The sequence below is a fragment of the Rhyacophila brunnea genome, unplaced genomic scaffold (assembly GCF_057557595.1).
Source record: "Rhyacophila brunnea isolate RB1 unplaced genomic scaffold, BYU_Rbru_1.0 scaffold_14, whole genome shotgun sequence".
Lineage (NCBI taxonomy): Eukaryota > Metazoa > Arthropoda > Insecta > Trichoptera > Rhyacophilidae > Rhyacophila > Rhyacophila brunnea.
In genome coordinates this window covers 16324416-16344606 of record NW_028232796.1, presented here as the reverse complement: position 1 = coordinate 16344606, position 20191 = coordinate 16324416, and the positions used below count along the sequence as shown (strand labels likewise).

General features: G+C 32.6%; 2 protein-coding genes and 1 long non-coding RNA gene across 4 annotated transcripts in view; 2 read left to right on the top strand and 1 right to left on the bottom strand.

The window, feature by feature from the left end:
- Positions 1-635: 635 nt before the first annotated feature.
- LOC147075653 (dnaJ homolog subfamily C member 25 homolog) lies at positions 636-7673 on the bottom strand. The gene has a single exon (XM_085941955.1). It carries the CDS (start codon positions 7567-7569, stop codon positions 6523-6525), a length of 1047 nt encoding a protein of 348 aa, XP_085798081.1. The 5' UTR covers positions 7570-7673; the 3' UTR covers positions 636-6522.
- A 680-nt stretch (positions 7674-8353) lies between these two features.
- Positions 8354-10545, top strand: LOC147075652 (uncharacterized). Its single transcript, XR_015069950.1, has 2 exons — positions 8354-8388; positions 9849-10545. It is a non-coding gene; the product is annotated as an uncharacterized LOC147075652 (long non-coding RNA).
- A 2767-nt stretch (positions 10546-13312) lies between these two features.
- The window catches only part of LOC147075650 (uncharacterized), a 413567-nt gene continuing 406688 nt past the window's right edge, over positions 13313-20191 (top strand). Inside the window, exons 1-3 of one of the 2 annotated variants that reach the window (XM_085941985.1) lie at positions 13313-13492; positions 13617-13710; positions 14097-14126. In XM_085941985.1, coding sequence (XP_085798111.1) covers positions 13438-13492; positions 13617-13710; positions 14097-14126 — 179 coding nt within the window. In that variant the 5' untranslated portion in view covers positions 13313-13437. Of the gene's footprint in view, positions 13493-13601; positions 13711-14096; positions 14127-20191 lie in introns of both variants that reach the window. The other variant, XM_085941984.1, reaches the window with a different exon arrangement.

Below are 20191 nucleotides of genomic sequence, written 5' to 3'. Positions count from 1 at the left end.
AGGAATTTCGTATATCTTGAAATTCGTTTCGACTTTGACGCACAGATAGTGACACCCGAAGAGGATTGTCATTATGGTCCACATCAGATCTGGTATAAGAGTGTTGTTATTGCACACGATTAATTTAAAAAACAATTTTTAAAATCTCAAAAATGTTTTGTAAAAAAGGGGGGTTTCAAGATTTTTTCGTCACACCAGTAGTGATGCGGCCCGCGTTACTTTACAAATATATGTATTTGGCCGGAAGAAAAAAAAGGTTGAGTATCATTGCTCTAAACCATGGGTGGCCAACCTTTTCAGCAGCCGGGCCAAATTCGAAAAATGAGATTTCCTACCCGGCCGCACAACCGATTTTTTTTATTATACAAAACAAAAAATAAATATATATAATATATATTAATAAAATTAAACAAAACTGAGAATCAAACAATATATTTATTAGATTAGACTTTTTTGAAATAATATAAATAAACAAAATAATTGCAATATAAAAAGAACTTTTTATATACCATGTTTTTAAATTTTCTGTTGAATCATATAAACTTGACAATTCCATGTATTTATAATAACTTTTTATCGTACTTGATAGAAATACGGAATTGTTATTTTGACATTTCATATTGAATTCCATAGTAACGTACGTATATATTAATAATTAAGTTGCTAGGACCCCCTTAGCAACCAACAATAATAACTTACAAAACAGAATTAACTGAAAATGAATTCAATTCAAGTCAACAAGTAATAATAAATTTTAGTGAGAAGTTTGATTTTGTGTGGCAGAACTAAGTGCATCAATATCGATAGCGAGTGAGGTTGTTCCTACACGCAAACAGTAATTAATGTTTTCCAAATGTACATCAGTGATTCGTGCTCTCACTCGGGATTTGATATGCTTCATCCGGCTAAAAAGCTGTTCACACGTGTAAGTGTTCCCAAATAGAGAAGTCATCATTAGAGCATGTTTGTAAAATGCAGGATATTTCTCCGTGTCCAAATATGTTTTGTAAAACTCTTCCAAACCAACCTGGTGAAATTTCTCCTTTAATTGTTCATCGCAACATATTTCACAATGTTCCGTTTGTAAATTTCCCAGTAATAAATTCACGTCTACGGAGAATGGCGTTGCAAATGCAGCAAAAAGCACACGGTGCTTTTTAAAATCTTGAGCCAATATCGAATCTCAATTTGCGAAATTAGCGCATCTAGCGGCAGCATTTGATATTATTTTTATTTTCTCACTGCTCCACGGGCCACAAGTTGACACCCAGTGGGCCGCATGCGGCCCGCGAGTTGGCCACCCATGCTCTAAACCAGGGGGGGGCAAACTGTGGCCCGCCGGGTATTTTTTTGCGGCCCGCCATCATTAATTGTACTTCTGATTACAAATAACTTTTTATAATTTTTTAAAAAAATATTGACAATAGGTAGATTAAAATTTGAAGAATTTGTTGTTTCGTAAATGTATTATCTCAGTACGTCTTCCTTGCGTCTCGTCTCACACTATGTAACCACTATTTTCTACGTTGAACATCATGACATATTTAAATACCTGAACAAAAATATATTCCCATGATATGGTAAAAAGTTTGAATGGATTTCAATTAAAACTCAAGCTATTCCTTCGACAAATATCGAATAATGACGTGGACCACTTTCCAACTTTGAAGTCGCTGAATATACCAGAATATAAATTTGAAGAATATGGTAAAATTATTAAAGCTCTGAATGACGATTTTTCACAAAGATTTGGCGACTTCCGAAAAATTGAGACAAGTTTAGCAATAGTACGCGATCCATTTTCAATAGATATTGATAGTGTACCGACAGAGCTACAACTTGAGATTATTGATCTGCAGTGTGATACTGATTTAAGAGAATTGCATCGTCATGAATAGGGAATCCAATCCCGAGCCAAAATTCTGATCCCGGGATTTCGGGATTACAATTTGATAATCCCGGGATTCCGGGATTAGCATTTTTTCCATAGTTAATACATTTTTTTTTATTTTTACAAATAACATTAATAGAATCGGTCAAAAATAAATCTAGTATAATTTATACTATTTATGTATGCAACGTTTTCATTAGCTCGTATTCTTATTTGTCCGGTGGTTGTTTGTCCGGTACAAATCTTGCAATCGATTTTTAACTAACTTCCCGGCTAGCTAGATATTTGAAACTTTTAGAATATATCAGAACACGATGCCAATGCATTCTTTTAATGCTTTTAGCCATCTTTAAGCAGAATCGAATTCATTTTCAATTAATTCTGTTTTATATAGAAAGTTATTTCAGAAAAATCCGTATAAAGTTAAAGACTATTATTGGTTACTAAGGCGGTGGTCCTAGCAGCTAAATTATTAATATATACGTGCGTTACTATGGAAATCAAAATGACATTTCAGTAAGTAAGTATTTTATATTTGTTTGTTTGTTTGTTTTTTTTTTATTCAATTCATATCAAGTACAAGTTTGAGCATATTTAGTATAATAATTCAACAGAAAATTTTAAATCGTTGTATGTAAAAAGTTATTTTTATCTTGTAATTATTATTGTTAATTATGTTAATTGTTCAATCTTGAAAATACATAGGTTTAATGGAGTAAATAATATTGTAATATAAATAATAATGTGAATTTAATATGAGATTGCTGTTTCTGGTAGTAAAGACTTAATTAATGGGTTAGCTAGATTTAAAATAGTAAAGCAAATCGTGGTGTATGGCCTTTCCGCTTCATAAATCTAATTAATCAGCCAAATATGAAACTGCCGTAAAACTTATGAGATCATGGTGGAATTACTTTGTTAAAAGTGCGAAGAATTGTTTTTTTCCAGTCTTTCTCATTTTTATTGATTTATGTGAAAAAATAAAATGAATCGGCAACTTACATATGGGTATAAATCAAACTTCATTCAAACTCAGCTTATTTCTAATTTAGTTATTTGTTTTTAAAAGTATTTTTTTTTGTTATATTTTAGGTTTTATTTTATTTTCCATAAAAATTGATAAAAAATCAATCCCGAAATCCCAGGATTATGTTTACCAATCTCGGGATTCAAAGGTATCGAAAATAGCTCGGGATCCCGGAATTCGGGATCCCGGGATTGGAATCCCTAGTCATGAATAAATCTCCAAATTTTACAATGCCCTTAATTCAGACAAATTCGACCAACTTAAAGATTATATAAGAAAAATGTTTGTTATTTTTAGATCAACCTATATATGTGAACAAACATTTTCGATCATGAACCTCAATAAAAAATCTTTACGATCAAATATCTCCAATGCCCATTTACAAGCAGTTTTGAGAATATCAACTACAAAATTAACACCTGAATTTAAAAAAATGTTAAAAAATGTACAACAGTTTCATTCTTCTCATTATTTTTTTTGTAATGTTTATTTTTCGTGATAATAAATAGTGTATAACTAAAAATGGTATTTTACTTGCGGCCCGCCGCTCATTTTGAATTCTTGAATTTGGCTCTCCATCCAAAAAGTTTGCCTCCCCCTGCTCTAAACCAAGAAAAAAAACTAAAGCAGTAAATTATTTCAAACTGACAATAATTATTTCATTTCATTTTTAATGACTTGGGGTGTCCTACACTGGAGTAAAGCGGTTTTGTACAGACCTGGATGGAGACAGACGCTGAAGGAGGAGGCCAATACCTACATTGGAATGTAGCGCCAGGAATAAGAAAATCATTATTTCATTACTTCAATGGAATAGCTCAGAAAACTTATTAAACTGAATAATTTCCCATTGCCTATCTTTGGCCAAATATATTGTATCAAAGAACGATCATGTATATTATGTTATTTACCCCCTGAATAGTTTTAATATTTACCTTCATGCCATCCAACAAAATTACGGCCATGCATTCTCACCTATAAATAGTCTGTATTTTATCTATTTATTATTTATGCTACATTTTATCAATTGAGAGGGTAATTATTTAATTAATCGACTGATAACAGAAGTCTCATATAATTTTGGACATTCAGCATCACAGATTTACTTTATTATACTTAGATGTTTATAAAAATATCTGAGAATTGGAAAAAATGAAACAATGTTTTGAAATTCGAGTTATTTTTAAAACGAATGAAAAATTACATAAACAACATAATTCTAGGCAAAACCTTTATGAAACAAATCGTATGGAATCGTAGGTAAGTAAATTCTTCTTCTTTTGACCATGGCCGATCATAATATGGGACAGAGTGGAGGTTTGTATTAACAGATTTTTGTTTTTACGAGAAATGGATGTTGGCCATTTGCCTATTAGATCTGTACTCTTGACACGAAACACAAATTGAAAAACAATATGTGTATTTGCCGAACCCAGCATTCGAATCTGAGACCCACGACATATTCACAGTGTAATTAATAAGACTTATAATATATGTTACACCGAATGTGCGAAATTGACTATTACATGAAATGGCCAAAATTTTGGCTAATTCATGTAACAGTCAAGCCTGTTGCCTTATTCATGAATTAGGTAAATTTTCTGCTGGGTACATGAATACGCCAGGGTATGGAATTCTTGAACTGTCAACATGACAGAAGAAAAAGTAAATTTAATACGGATGGTTTTATTAGTTATAATTGGACATAATATAATATTATTATTATTAGGTTAGGTTTGGTTTTGTAATTCTGAATTAAAGTATTCAAGTGAATGTCCATTTTGAGGTTAGCTATCAAGTGTCAACAAACTATCACAAACAATTAATCAACCAAGCACGAATCAAATCACGAAAATACTTTTCAATAAAATTCTTCCGTTATCATATTATAGTTCTAGATTTCTTTGCGCATAGTAAATAGATATGAAAGTCATTGCAGTTACATATTGATTGGTATATTTTTATATTATAATCAATGACATTTGTTTAGTTTGATTAGTTGCAAAAAATACCACCGGAGCGCGATCATCTATTTTGACCATAGATAATATATGTACATTTTGACCAATGCACGAGCATTTTGATACATTTAGTTTAGTTGCAAAAAATACCACCGTAGCGCTACTATCTAATTTGTCCAAGACATGAACTAGACAGAAAAATTACTGCCGAATTCACGCACTCTCCAGATATTTTGTCTAATTCATGAATAAGGTAACGGGCTTGCATTTTTCATGATTTAGGCAAAATTTTGCCCATTTCATGTAATATTCAATTTCGCACAATCGGCGTAACATATATACTATTTATACCTACCACAGAAAATATTTGTGACGAACACCACCTGGGGGATCGTTCAGAGAACCTTTCGCGATTCAAACATGGGTGGAATAAAAATATCATTTGTCGTGAATAGAACAATTTTTTGCAATACTGACGACAGCTTTGAATAATGCTGATGGTATTCTTAAATTCCTGTGTACATTCAATATTGAATAAAAAAAATATTTTCAACTTATTTAGCTGGTAGCATTATATTGCATAAATATACGTATCGCTCTCTTCAAATTATATTACTTGGCAGTTTTGATAGCTCACCGTGCTTTCAAAAAGCATATCAAATCGATACACTTTCGTGCTTGATCGAACAAAACTTTCTACTGGGAACAGTTTTTTTTTTGTTCATTATTTAGGTTGCATTATACACAACAATGGCAATAGAAAGTGATTATTGAAAATGCGAATGATGTGACAACGGATCACTAAGACTCCAAAAACATCATTATTATTTTCGACATTTAAATATTCAGTAATAAAATACATTAAAGGTAACTTGAATTATATAAAAATGAATTCATTTTATTGAAGAAATTATTTTTTACATTATATACAATCAAGTTCCATTATAATATTGATGATTTTTTTTGGCAAGCAATAGATACATAGATTATATTATATTATCTAGTAAAATAGTTTGTAATATATGGATAGATGAAAAAGAAAAAAGAATTGCCAATCGGTAGGGATGTTACAGTGAAAAGAAAAGTAATGATACACGGTTTTGTTGAATTATTTCTAACATCTCTACCAATTGAAAAACATGTTGAATTAGGATTTTTTGAAAAATGAAACAGTACTTATGTAAGTACTTAATAGAAAATATTTTAATTTACTTTCACTGGATATGTAAAAATGCACAAAAATATTTATATAAGCCCACTTTCCAAGTAAAAGCAATCCACAGGCTTTTGCAGCATTGCGTTATATAAAAATATTAATTTTTATCTTACGTATATTATGTGGTTTATAAAATATCTTTCAAAAAAAGGTATTCAATTTAACAGTGTAAATAAATATATTTCGTTAATACATAATTTGGGTTAACACTTAACTAGTCAGCGACGTAATCACATTATCCAATTATTCATACACACAATAATTATTCTTAGAATGGAGTCGACACGAACGGATTTGATGAGAACAAATTATTATTTTTTCTATCTTACGAAATAAATAACATTTAAATCTTAATAAATAATAACAAAACACAGAATGAGAGGACACACATTTGCAGTCTTTGTTAGTTTCTTTAAGAATTGTGTTATCACGAATCGTCGAAGGTCATTCTTCCCGCACCGTGTGTTTTCATATATCTCCTGTACTGTTTATGTTTAGTGTTTTCAGCCAACGATTTTTTGGTAATCTCTTCCTGTAATTCCTTCCACTCGATAAATTTCTCTCGAATCCACAATTCTTCTTCGAGATATTTTTCTTTGACGTGATCTTCCAGCGCGTGAAACTGATGAACTCCCATCGAAAGATTCTTTCTAATCAAATATAACTTTTCTTCGTCACCATATGGCTTTTTCAATATGGAGAAATTCCAAACCCACTTCAAATACCATATAATATATACGGTTAAAGTGTATGGAAAAATAAGTATTTGAATCCATAGGATATCAACTATTTCAGGTTTTGCATAAGAACCTTTGATATCCATTTTTTCTGTGATAACTTTTCTTATCAACTTTTCAGTTTCTTCCTTTTGTTCGGCTTTGCTTACTTTCTTGAATCCGTCTTTCTTTTTACTCTGAATTTCTTTCGATTCCTCTTTCGCTAATTCCAAAGCTTGATTTCTGTATTTGGGTACAGTCATAAAATATTTGATGGCAGATTCGTACCTTTGCCAGGCACTGTAGTACTGAATTATTGAAATAATCGAAATAGTAACAGCAATCACTATTCTTACGTCTACTTTCGGAGCAACTCTTCTCCGATAATACCTGTAGTAATGAGCGTAGTACTCCTCCGGATTATCGAGCATGTAATTATAATCATTCCGTTCTTCTTCATCTTTTAAAATCTCGTAAGCGGTGGCGATGATTTTAAATTGCTCCTCGGCTAGCTTTTTAGCCTCAGTGGATCTGTGAGAATCCGGGTGAAATTTTTTAGCGAGCTGTCTGTAATGTCTCGCTATTTCAATTTTCGTGGACTCTCTGGTGACGCCGAGGACATCGTAGCAATTGTCCTTCCCGCAATAAATTCCTTCCAATAGTTGACCACTCGCGCTATGGAAGAAAACGACTCCCAGACAGACTAAGAGCAGACATTTCATATTTAAGCTTGTAATGTTATCTGTGCACCGTATCATACACGAAACAACATTTAAACGTGGATATCTGGCACCAAAAGACCGCAAGCAACGTCACTCAATTCACCAACGTCAACTTCGACTAAAGACAATAATTTAAAGATAAAGAGTAAATATGTCAGATTTAAAAAAAACTTGATCATAAATCGACTAGCATCTAGTTTATGGCCAAATTCAAAAACATCACAATCCATATTATTATTCTAGGTACCTAGGTTTCCTAATAAAATTTTAATTAAGGATAACTGCAGCTGTATATGAGCTGTATACTTAATGTATTTAAATAATATATCTATATATCGCATAAGAATATGAAAATAATTTTAAGGTTACCTTTCTATTTTTATGACATCATTAAAATTTATTTATTTAAAGCGTTTTATAAATTTAAAAAAAATTCAAATTTGAGCCTATTGATTGAACATGAAAATAATATTATTTATTATCAGCTATTATTATTTGTATAGGTAGGTAAGATAGTCTTAATAAATTTTGACCAATACCTATACCTACCTAGGTAGGTACCTACCTACTCGATAAAACTATCAGGTACCTATATTATTTAAAATAAAAAAAAAACATAAAATTACTGACTCGAATAATAAATTGATGTTCAAATCCAAACTCAAAATAATCCAATTCGACAAGCTTTTAAAAAGATAAAGCTTTTATTTAATTTTAATAGACAATTTTTACAATTATCTTTACCTAGCCAATAATGGATACTGGATAGTAGCTGTTTAAATCCATATGAGTAAATAAATTTGACAGCCGCTGTCATGATGACAGTCAAGTTTTACAATCATGCACCAATATCAGGTTAAGTTAATACACTGAATTATTATTCATAATAATCGTATTAACTACTCTTGTATCGTATTAACGAATTTTTTATTATTAATATCACTGACGAAAATGTTAAAGAAGCAATTTTATATCTGATTGACATGGAAATGCCATTCATATTATTAATATACGGGTAGGTAGGTACCAGTACTTTGCCAGTTACGTCGACATAGGGGGGAAATATATTTTAAAACTAGGAACTCAAGTTTATTTAAGAATTTATTGAAATACGTATAATAATTTCATATAATCAACTATAAGTGTCTAGAATTTTATCGTTTTGTAATGGCTAAAATAACTATTCCTAGAATGACAGCATTCATGACTTAAAATATAAAAAAACATGTGTTGAATGCTGACCTTAATAATATTTACATTTTATTCAAATTAGGGGAAATTAATTAACCTCTCTACTAACCCTATTACTATTACACTACTTTGATAACTACAAGTCGAATAGTTTTTAATCAATTTGTATGTGGTTTATTGACATCTTGATTGTAAGTTTAATATCAATCAAACTGCAATACAGCGGCCGTGTGTCTGTAGATTGTAGACTGGTGTAGACTCATCCTTAGTCCCATATTATTTGGATCCTCATCTAATGTCACTACCACCAGTAGTGGATTGTGTGATAGATTATTATCAAAAATGTTGAAGAAAATAATTCAGTAGTTCAATCAAGTATATTTTTTCATTGTACCTATTTCTTTACCTGAGTGAATTAATTATTTTTAATTAAACCTATGAAATTAATAGAAATTATGAGACTGCTGAATGTAAGGATAAGTGACAGAACGTCCGTTTATGAAGGTATCGTAATCATGAATAATTATACATCTCTTAAATGTACATATTATGTCGACTATTCAGCGTATGTTTGGATCCATAGCGAATTTTGGGTAATAGGATGAGTGTCAAATATTTCTTATAATAAAATCTATTAATAAACTGTACACGCAGGCCAAGAATGGTGGTGACGGGGATAAGCCTACCAGATTATATCACGAGAGAAATCATTATATAAATGGTGGATGAGTAGGTATAATTATTGCATAATATTGTTGAGTAATCGAGACAAGCAATTGGCAGATATTATATGGGTAGCTTAATGTTTAAAAAGATGAACACCGAAAGTATTATCTTCGATTGATGTCTTTTAATTTTTGTTTCTTAAATAAAAAAAAAAATATTTGTATTGTAACTTCAATGCATCGACATTCTACAAGATGGTGGTTTAATTGAATTCTAAATTACTAAATAATTCTTCTTAGGTAGCAAAAACTATTAAATTTTAAAATTTTAATAAGCGACATGCTGACCCAAATATTATCAATTTATATAAGTATTACTATATCATGTCTCATATAAAGAAATAGTTCATTATAGTTATTGGATTTTTCAGTGTTGTTTTCCTTTTATTCATTTTACAGCAAACTAGGATATATGCCAAAAGGTTAACCAATAACTAGGCTTACCATACGTCCTAGTATGACCGGGATTGTTCCGGTTTCACACATTGGTCTTAGCGTCCCGGCCGGTTTGGTGTTTTGCCCCGGCTGCTGTTCCGCGTATGAATGATTGTCAATAATAAATTGTCATGATTCACCGTAGTAGCGTATATTTGGTATATTTTTAAATTTGTTTCTTTGCCCTTCCTCCCATTCCTGTCCCGGTTCAGAGTCTCATAATTATGATAAGCCTACCAATAACCAACATTATCTTAGAGATAAATTTTCATAAAAATCATAAAATATGCTGTTTATAAAATATTCTACATGCCATAGGTACTTTATAATATACTTTATAATATAAATAGAAACTATTATGAAACAGAGTGTACTGGTATGTCCCACAGAAGAACATGGAGTTAAATGTATGGTTCTAATAAAGCAATAAGGACTGCATATTCTATTCAAGAAAAGAGCACAAAAAATTGAGTTCCTTTCTTATCTCTTCTAAAATGCATTTTTCATACGATATTATTTATATTCTTCTGACATATTCAAACCTATGGTTAATATTATAAATTTCATACCGCACTTTGTATTCCAACTTACTGCTGACATATATGCATATGAATTTAATGTAACTATGTACAATATTGTTTAATAAAAAAATTACCAAAAATTCGTTTGTTGCATTTTTATGACCCATTTTTAATACAATCATTAAATTCCTATTCCTATCCATAATAACTCTAATGTTTATATAAATTTCTAGATAAAGACATCAAAATTATACTTACTTAATTAAAAAAGATAACCTATATCACTATGAGAAGGCTTCAACTACAGAGAAAGGGTAAGTAGGTAAGTATATGTAGCTAATTAAATATTTTCTCCAAAACCATTAATTTGCCAGTCCAACAAAATTGACAGTAGGTACTTAGCCATTATTCTTTCAACTGGTAGGTACGAGAGTGGGTCAATAAGTCCTTAGAAAAGCCGACAGGTGGCGCGACTAGTACTGTAAGCGGTTTGTTTTCATGCAGCGGCACTACCGATTCAGTATGCTGCGAAGTTTCAATCAGATTGTTCGGGTTGTTGTGTGTTTCTCGTACATTTAAAAAAAAAATTTGCTTGTTTACAAAAAATGGAGAAAATTGAGTTTAGAGCTGTTATTAAACATTTTAATATAAAAGGGTTAACAGCAAAGGAAATAAAAAATGAGTTGGATTTAGTTCACGGCATATCTGCTCCTTCACTTGCAACTATTTATAACTGGTTAAATGAATTTAAACGTGGTCGTACATCAACAAAGGATGAACCACGCTCAGGACGTCCTGTAGAGGTGACTACACCAGAAATGATCAATAAAATCCACGATATGGTGTTAAGTGACCGAAGATTAAAGTTGAGTGAGATAATTGAGGTTACAGGGATCTCAAAAGGTAGCGTCATTTCTATTTTACATGACAAATTGGGCATGAAAAATATTTCTGCAAGATGGGTGCCGCGTTTGCTCACAGTCGACAATAAACGCAATAGGGTGGTGGCCTCTAAAGCCCTGTTGTCGCTCATGCAACGCAATCGGGATGAATTTTTTCGTCGCTTTGTGACTGTAGATGAAACATGGATACACCACTATACTCCCGAGACGAAAGAACAGTCAAAGCAGTGGACTGCGAAAGGCGAACCATGTCCAAAGAAGGCGAAAACCGTAAAATCAGCTGGTAAGGTTATGGCTACTGTATTTTGGGATGCACGTGGAATTATTTTCGTTGACTATTTGGAAAAAGGAAAAACAATAACAGGGGATTATTATGCATCTTTATTGGACCAGCTAAAAAACAAAATTGAAGAAAAACGGCCTCATTTAAACAGGAAAAAAAACTTCTTTCATCAGGACAATGCCCGTGTTCACACATGTTTACGATCAATGGCTAAAATTGAAGAATTGAAGTTCGAATTGGTCGACCACCCACCGTATTCGCCAGATTTAGCCCCCAGTGACTTTTTCCTTTTCCCAAACTTAAAAAAATGGCTAAGTGGACAACGTTTTTTTTCAAATGAAGAAGTCATCGATCGGACAAATGCTTATTTTGAGGACCTTCCGAAAACTTATTTTTCTGACGGTTTAAAAAAAATTGAGAAACGTCTAACCAAGTGTATTGAGCTCCAAGGAGATTATGTTGAGAAATAAAAAAAAAATACAAAAATAAAAACTGTTTTAATGCTTTTTTCTAAGGAATTATTGACCCACCCTCGTACCTATTAATTACAGTAAACATACTATTTAGCATAGAGGTTAGGTACTGTAAATTCAAAGACAAATTTTATTGTAACCATAACAATGTAAGTAGGTACTTAATTTTTTCGAAAATAAATGTTAGGTACAGGAAATACCTAATATAACTTGGGTGTTCTGTCAGAGGTTCCAATTTACTAATATTTATGTCGGTTTTCCATTTACAGTATTTTTCATGTAAATAAAAAAATCAATTTGTTTTAAATTAAACGGAGAAAGAAACAACGAACTCCCTGTCGTAAGTTGCAATGTACACCCTTTCATGCCTTATTTTATAATGACTTAAATTGGAATGCTCAAGGTCTAAAAATTCCATCATACAGTCACGATTTATGAGTAAAAAAAAACAACTGATCCAGTAGGTAGGTAATCGCATTACCAGGATGAATGGAAATAAGGAAAGCTTGTTATTATACATACCTATATGAAGCAATTTAAATAAATAGGTAGGTGCTTACCTACCAATAATTCTGAATAAAATAATGAAATTAAAATTGGTAAAAGTGAAATTATGTAGGTACCTACCAAACATTCGTTTGCATTTTTTGATTACTTAGGTAGGTATTGAAGTTAGCCCTGACTTTTTGCGGAAAGCGTACACATAGGTAGGTGCCTACCTACCTATTAGATATCTAATAAAACTACGAAGATTTCAAAGATTAAATTAATTATAATACAAGGAATTAACTAGATATTAATTATTTAGAAAGACGAAGATATTGTTAGTGGTTTCGTTCTATTCTATATATTACAGTAGTACGTTTCAACATTGCTAAGTTCAGTTGAGCCTTGTAGTTTCATAAGTCCTAATTTAATATTATGAAACTTGTTAGAAAATATGTGCCGACAGTGGTGTAAATTTGTATTTTTGATTAAGATATTAGAATTGTTCGGTTATTATAATGTTTTAGCTATCCATAATTGATTATTATTTAACTTCTAGACGAGATTACACAATATTCGTTTCCATCCCTTACGAATCGCCCGCTACAGCTGTTTGTTTTGTTTAGTTTAGGAGCATGAACTTCACGTGACTGCCCAGGTAATGTACGCTTTGAAAGTAATTCTGTGATTGGTCGGCCGAACGAAAGCCGAAGTTTGCCGACCAATCGCACGCCGGCTCTGTGCGAAGACGATTCGTTCGCTCAGTGTGTTTTTGACATCGATAAATGCAGTCGTGACTTTAGAGGGTTAGGACTTGTGCCGTGTTGTTATTAGTGCGAGTTTTATATTGTGCGTTTTTTAGTAATATTTTAATTGAATATCATAAATATGAGTATCGCTGCCCTGATAAAAGCCGCAGAGTTCATTGAGAGACGAGATAGAGGTGAGCGTTTATCGAACGTTAAACATTCTTTGTCATCGCTCTCACCCGTCAACATGGCCCCTGTCTATTTTTGTGATGCTAAAATCAGCTGATTTTGACGGCCTGACAGTATTTTTGCTTGCAGAAGCCGAACACGGATACGCGTCGACCCTGCCCGTCCCGGACGACCTCAGGACCATTATCAAACGGAGTAAGACGAAAAAATCACTGGGAAGCAGGTGAGCGTGACGCTACATATTTTTGTACAATAACATAGCCACCCCCGAACCTTCGAGCGGCTCTAGCTCGCCCTGACGCTTAATAATATCGCTTAAATTTACAAAGTATGCTCAAAATAAATCAACGATTCCGTTTCTGACAGTATTAACCGCATACATTTTGATTACGGACGTGTTTCTTTGTTTCCTTCATACGGCACCCTGACGCTTCGCCGCCGCCCCTACTAAATCACTTCTATTCCCTTTCGACGGAAGCCAAACGACCAACTTTTGTATACCCCTAAAACAAAGAACTCGCATGTTGAATTACTATTCATTATACACTATTTTTATTTATGTAGGTACGTTGTTTTACGATTAATAATACTATGAACATTTTCTTTTAGGACAACACACAACGAGCTAGAAAAAAATAGGTGAGTGCATTATGAACTTTATTCAATCTTTTAGTTTCACTAATTTTATTCTGTATGTGTATTGTTCCTGTTAAAAAATAACTACCAAAATTACGTGGTGACATTTGTAAGTTGAGTGTAGAATAAATAACATTGAATTTTGTGGACTCTAGTATTGATAGATGGCAAACAATGAAAAAGTTCTGGTCGGGTCGCATCGACATACGTACAGCTACTAGCTAGCAAACGCCCTTGACCGCCAACATAGTAAAGTTGGACTTATTCAAACAAAAACAAACTCCAGTGACAGAGCGATCGTGGGCGTGGTTTTGTTAATTTTTTAGTTAAACTAACTTTTCTATAGTTTTATTAAAGACTGCATAATAAAATGTAATTTAAAAATCGCGTATGTGGTTTCAGCTTCGACCGTTTGACTGATCATTTCGATATTGACAAACGACTATCGTTTCGTTCAGTCGGTACCTATTTATTTATCTTATTAACGAGTTAAAACATTAAACTTGTTTATTACCTATTTGCTGGTGTTACAGTGGGTGTAGATAATAAATAATATTGTATAATAATAAACGATAGATGCATGAGTGTATTTCATTATTAATTTATTATATATCAGTCTGGCAACGCCGTGTTGCGATTGCATGCAATATTTACACTTTACACACAATCTATCATGTGAACAGTGGACACAATTTTTTACGATATTGTTTTTTTTGTGGGTAATAAATACCTTTTACCATTTTAATTGACGAACTAGGTACCTACTTATATAGATAAAATCTCTAATAATTATTGGGAAAATATCTTTCTAAAATACTGTTTAAAAATATAACAAGTGACGTAAAGAGATATTAACCCTAATTTATAATAATATGTACCTATTCCCATGAATATACAATGTTCTTAGTCAAAGATGACCTGCTATTGTGGTCTTGCCCGCACGTTATCTTCATCTCCACCATAACATCGGACAGTGGCGAAGGGTGGAGGGAGGCTGTGATCCGACATAAACAGTGTACATAAAATTTTGTCGGTCATACGTATTTGTTTAATTGAACTAAGACTACACATTTTAGACAGTGTTGGTTAGTTTTTTAAATTCAATTAAACATTGCGTAAACCAAGGCATAATAGATACTTAAATTCCAAAGAATATTTGCCAATCTTGATAAAATCTTAAATTATGCCATTATCATTATACCATACTTACATAATTTTAGATAAAATGTTATACAAAAATAGATACAGGTTTTTTTAAAATCTGTTAGATATGGTTTGGTTAGGTAGGGTAACATGAATTTAACGATTTAACCAATACCATCTTCAATTTGTGCAATGAAAACAATTATGTATGACTGACAAAGTTTAGTGTAGACTATTTCTGTCAGTTCTCCAGAGATCGCCCATTGCATACCTAAACTCTGATGGTTTGGTTTTTTTAAATTTTAAAAACTAACCTGCACCATCTGAAATTTGTATCTATTCTTAGTCCAATGAAAACAAATAAGTATGACTGACAAACTTTAGTGTGCACTATTTCTATCGGTTAAAGTCTACCTCCACCCTTCGTCACTGACATTGTATGAAGCCTTCGCGCGCGAGTGAGAAATATCTCTACGAATCTCAACTCGATAATGTGAACTGCAACATAGCCAGACGGTCGCGATATCTTCGTTTATGACTTATGTGGACCATTATGTCATTTAAGGGTACCATCCTGACTCCCCACAGAAATAGATAGGTACATAATATGGTCACAATTAGGGATCAAACCACAAAGAAAATTTGGACCCCTTTTTCAGTTTTAAAACAACCTGCCGATGATCCGATGGTTTATCTTCTACAAAATTAAATAGCTCTGCTATGTCGTCGCCAGTACGTTTATTAAATCAACTGAAATATTATCAACAAAACGCAGGGTTCTGGTTATGCCCTGCTCACGGGGGAATCTAATTAGTACAATTATTGGCCATTTAGCGGCTCATATGTAAATTGTACGACATAATCCAGTATATCGGGTATTTTCAAAATGTGTTTACCGCTGTATTCCTCATAACCGAACTGTACCAACCCAATAGGTACAGTTTGAATTTTAAATGTGTGAGTGTCCTGCGAAAACGAACCACGATTATTATAGATGTGCATTAGTGTGTGTTGCAACCAATGACATATTAAATGGACATCTCACTTCATATCGGCGCGCACGAGAAATTGTGCATGAAAGTCATTTACAGATGTATAGGGAGACGTCACGTGACCATATGACGTATCCATTTCCATTATGCGATACAAGCTTCGAGAATGTATAGTAATATAACCTTTATTGTAATGGCGTATTAGTGTCATTACTCATTACGTTAGAAACAGATTCTAGGTTACTTACGACTTCTCGGAGATTAGACGCAAGTGGGCCCAGCGCATCACAGGCGTCTGTCCAATGGTTTCTGTCATTCAATTGCATTGAATAAACATTCATCAATATGTATCTTAAAATGGTATTTTATCAATAATAAATAATACTAACACATGAAAAGTGATATCCCATCTTTCTTGGAGTGTTAAGTAGATTTTTTTTACAATTTTTAACTAGGCACATTGGCATTTTGTAACACAATAATAACGGCGGAGTCGAAACCTGACAGTCAGAAATTTTGTATGGGCAGACCCAGCGGTGTCGCCAGACCGCTTGCAAGCAGAATGTTCATTTGAGCGTAGGATACCGATATTAAAATATGAATTTCGCCATCCGGCAGACCCGACACAAAGTGAGTGTCATTTTATTTTCCAGATGCTTCGTCCATATTAATGTCATTGGTTGCAACCTTCAATACACCAGTATTAAATGAGCGTCATTGCATAAACCGAGAGCAGTTGTCAGTATTCGACGTATGACGTATTCTTGTCAAGTGTTTAAGTATATCCCGTATTCTTCCGCACTCGAGATCGGTTGCCTGATGGTTGCCTGCTTCTCCACACCGGTATTTCTGTTCCCATTATTATTCTTAGTTTTACGCAAGGTTTCGCGTAGCTAATTCGAAGTTCATATTATTTTGTTTATGACTTGGTATTTTCACTATACCTATCAGTAGCGAAGGGTGGAGGTAGGCTGTTAGGATCCGCCTGCCTATTAAACATTGTATTTGTTTTTATTGAACTAAGACTACAATTATTTACAGATGGTGTTGGAAAATAAATTAAACCCTGCCTAAACCAATATTGTTGTAGTACCAATTGTTTTGGTATACTTTGGGCGATACAACTAGGGATTCCAATCCCGGGATCCCGAGATATTTTCGATACATATGAATCCCGGGATTGATAAACATAATCCCGGGATTTCGGGATTGATTTTTTTATCAATTTTTATGGAACATAAAATAAAAGCAAAAATATAACAGAAAAAAAAAATTATAATAAAAAATTACTACATTAGAAATAAACTGAGTTTGAATGAAGTTTGATTTATACCCATGTGAAAGTTGCCGATTCATTTTATGTTTTCACATAAATTATTAAAAATGAGAAAGATTGAAAAAAACAATGCTTAGCACTTTTAACAAAGTAATTCCACCATGATCTCATATGTTTTACGGCAGTTTTATTTGGCTGACTAATTAGATTTATGAAGTGGAAAGACCATAAGTACGCCATGATTATTTGCTTTACTATTTTAAATCTCGCTAATCCATTCTTTAAGCCGTTACTATCAGAAACAGCAATCTCATATTAAATTCACATTATTATTTTTATTACAATATTATCTACTCCATTAAACTTATGTATTTCCTAGATTGAACGTAGATATATAATATTAACAATAAATGTCTTAAATAGTATAAATTATACTAGATTTATTTTTGACCGATTTTATCAATGTTATTTGTGAATATAAAATTTTTATATTAACAGTGGAAAAAAATGCCAATCTCGGGACCTGTCCCGGGATCCCGGGATTGTCAAATTGTAATCCCGAAATCCCGGGATCAGAATTTTGGCTCGGGATTGGATTCCCTAGATACGACAAATTATGCACACTTTTTCATTCATACTTATTTGTTTTCGTTGGATTAAGAATAGGTACTACCTACATATTACACATTTTGTTGGTTAATTTTTTTTAAATTTATTAAGCTCTGTCTAAACCAAACCATAATAGATAAAAAATATTATTCTATCTATAAAATATCCAAAGTTATGTATGATTTAATTGCATACTTTAGATATTTTATAGATAGACGAGTATTTTTTGACTATTATTTGTTATGGCTTGGTTACGCAGGGTTTAATAGAATTAAAAAAAAAACTAACTAACACCGTCTATAGGTACTTTGTTGTTTTATTTCAATGAAAACAAATGCTTATGAAACTGAAAAAGTTTAGCGTGCACTATTTATGACTGACCTCCACCCTTCGCCACTGATACCTATCTATGTACTTTTTGACATCCCTGTAAATGGCACGATTCATTAACATTAAATAAATAAAACAATACCTTCTGTTTATTTATATCGTGGAAAAATATTGCAATAATTAATGACACCGATAAGGACGATAAAAAATGATAACAACCAAAAAAATACCGCGGGGAAATATATTTTCCGCTTGGTGAAAGTGACGTTAGACAATATGCTATTACAATCATGTCTATTCGAGAACCAATCCCGTAATGTTTCGGGTTTTAACGAATACTCCAACTTGTGCTAAATTAGATAATTATGTATATATATCTTAGTACGCTAAGTACTGGTGACTACTCATTAGCTCTTTCCCAACTATACTATATTATGTATGTAGGTATGTAGCATTTTTCAGTGTAGTTCAGTGGTTCCAAATTTTACGTTACTACGCCTCCCTTTTAAAACAATCTAATCTTGGCGCCCCGCCCCCCCTTTATTTCATTAAATACATTTTTACACCAAGTGCTTTTTTCTACTAAACGGGCTCGATATATGGATTTCATTGCATCTAATGCAGAAAATTCCGTTTCCCATAAATATGATGTTACGAAAGGTAGCAGTACCTACTTGCATTGCTTTTCTTGACAAAGTATTATATTATTTTTCAGTTCGATTCAACCAAAATTCATCAAAGGTTTTTGTTTCCATGTAGCCATTTTTATTAGTTAATTATAAAATTGATTATAAAATAAAATTCTACATGTGAATTATCATCAATCACACACACACCACACAATCACATCAAATCGTATCACACAAACACATATATATATATATATATATATATATATATATATATATATATATAATGTTAATATTCTGTAACCGAAATAGCGCTGCATGCGACTTTTTTTACTAATAAAACGAGTTTATGGTGTGTGTTTATCCCACTTAACTGGTCAATCCGCAACGCCGGGCCCCCAGGCTGGAGCCCTGTCAGCCCCCCTCTTGTGGGGGGCATGCGCAATAGTATAGAAATGAGGTAGGTATAATAAAATTAGTCTCCATATATTCATACAGGTTTGCAAACAACCTAACTTTTATAGGACTGTTTTTTATGTAGTTTGCAAACCTGTGGCTACATTATTGTGTTAAGCTTTTCGCGCCTCCCAGTTTTGAATTCGTTGGTGTAGATGCAAACCAATCCAACCAACTTACTGTAGGCTAGGGAGTAGAAACTGTATATAACTGTGTATATAGTAGATACCAGTGCCCCAGTGCGAGGGGTGGAGGTAGAATGTTAAGATTCGACATAAATGGTGCACAAAAATTCAATTAAGCCCTGCCTGAACCAAACCATAATATTTTTGGTATGTTATGGGCGATCCGACCCAAAATAGTACACACTTTGCAGTCATACTTATTTGTTTTCGTTTAATTATGAATAGATATTACACATGGTATTGGATAGTTATTTTTATATTCATTAAGGCTTGCCTGTAGGTACCAAACCATAATTGATAAAAAATATTCTTCTATTTATAAAATATTTGTTGAATATTATCTAGCTTGGATTACGCAGGGTTTAATTGAATTTTAAAAACGAACAAACGCCATCTTCGCATTGTAGTCTTAGTTCAGTAAAAACAAAATATACGTTTGACTGACAAA

Coding starts and splice junctions, on each gene's coding strand:
- LOC147075653 (XM_085941955.1), bottom strand. CDS start 7,569: ATGATACGGTGCACAGATAACATTACAAGCTTAAATATGAAATGTCTG.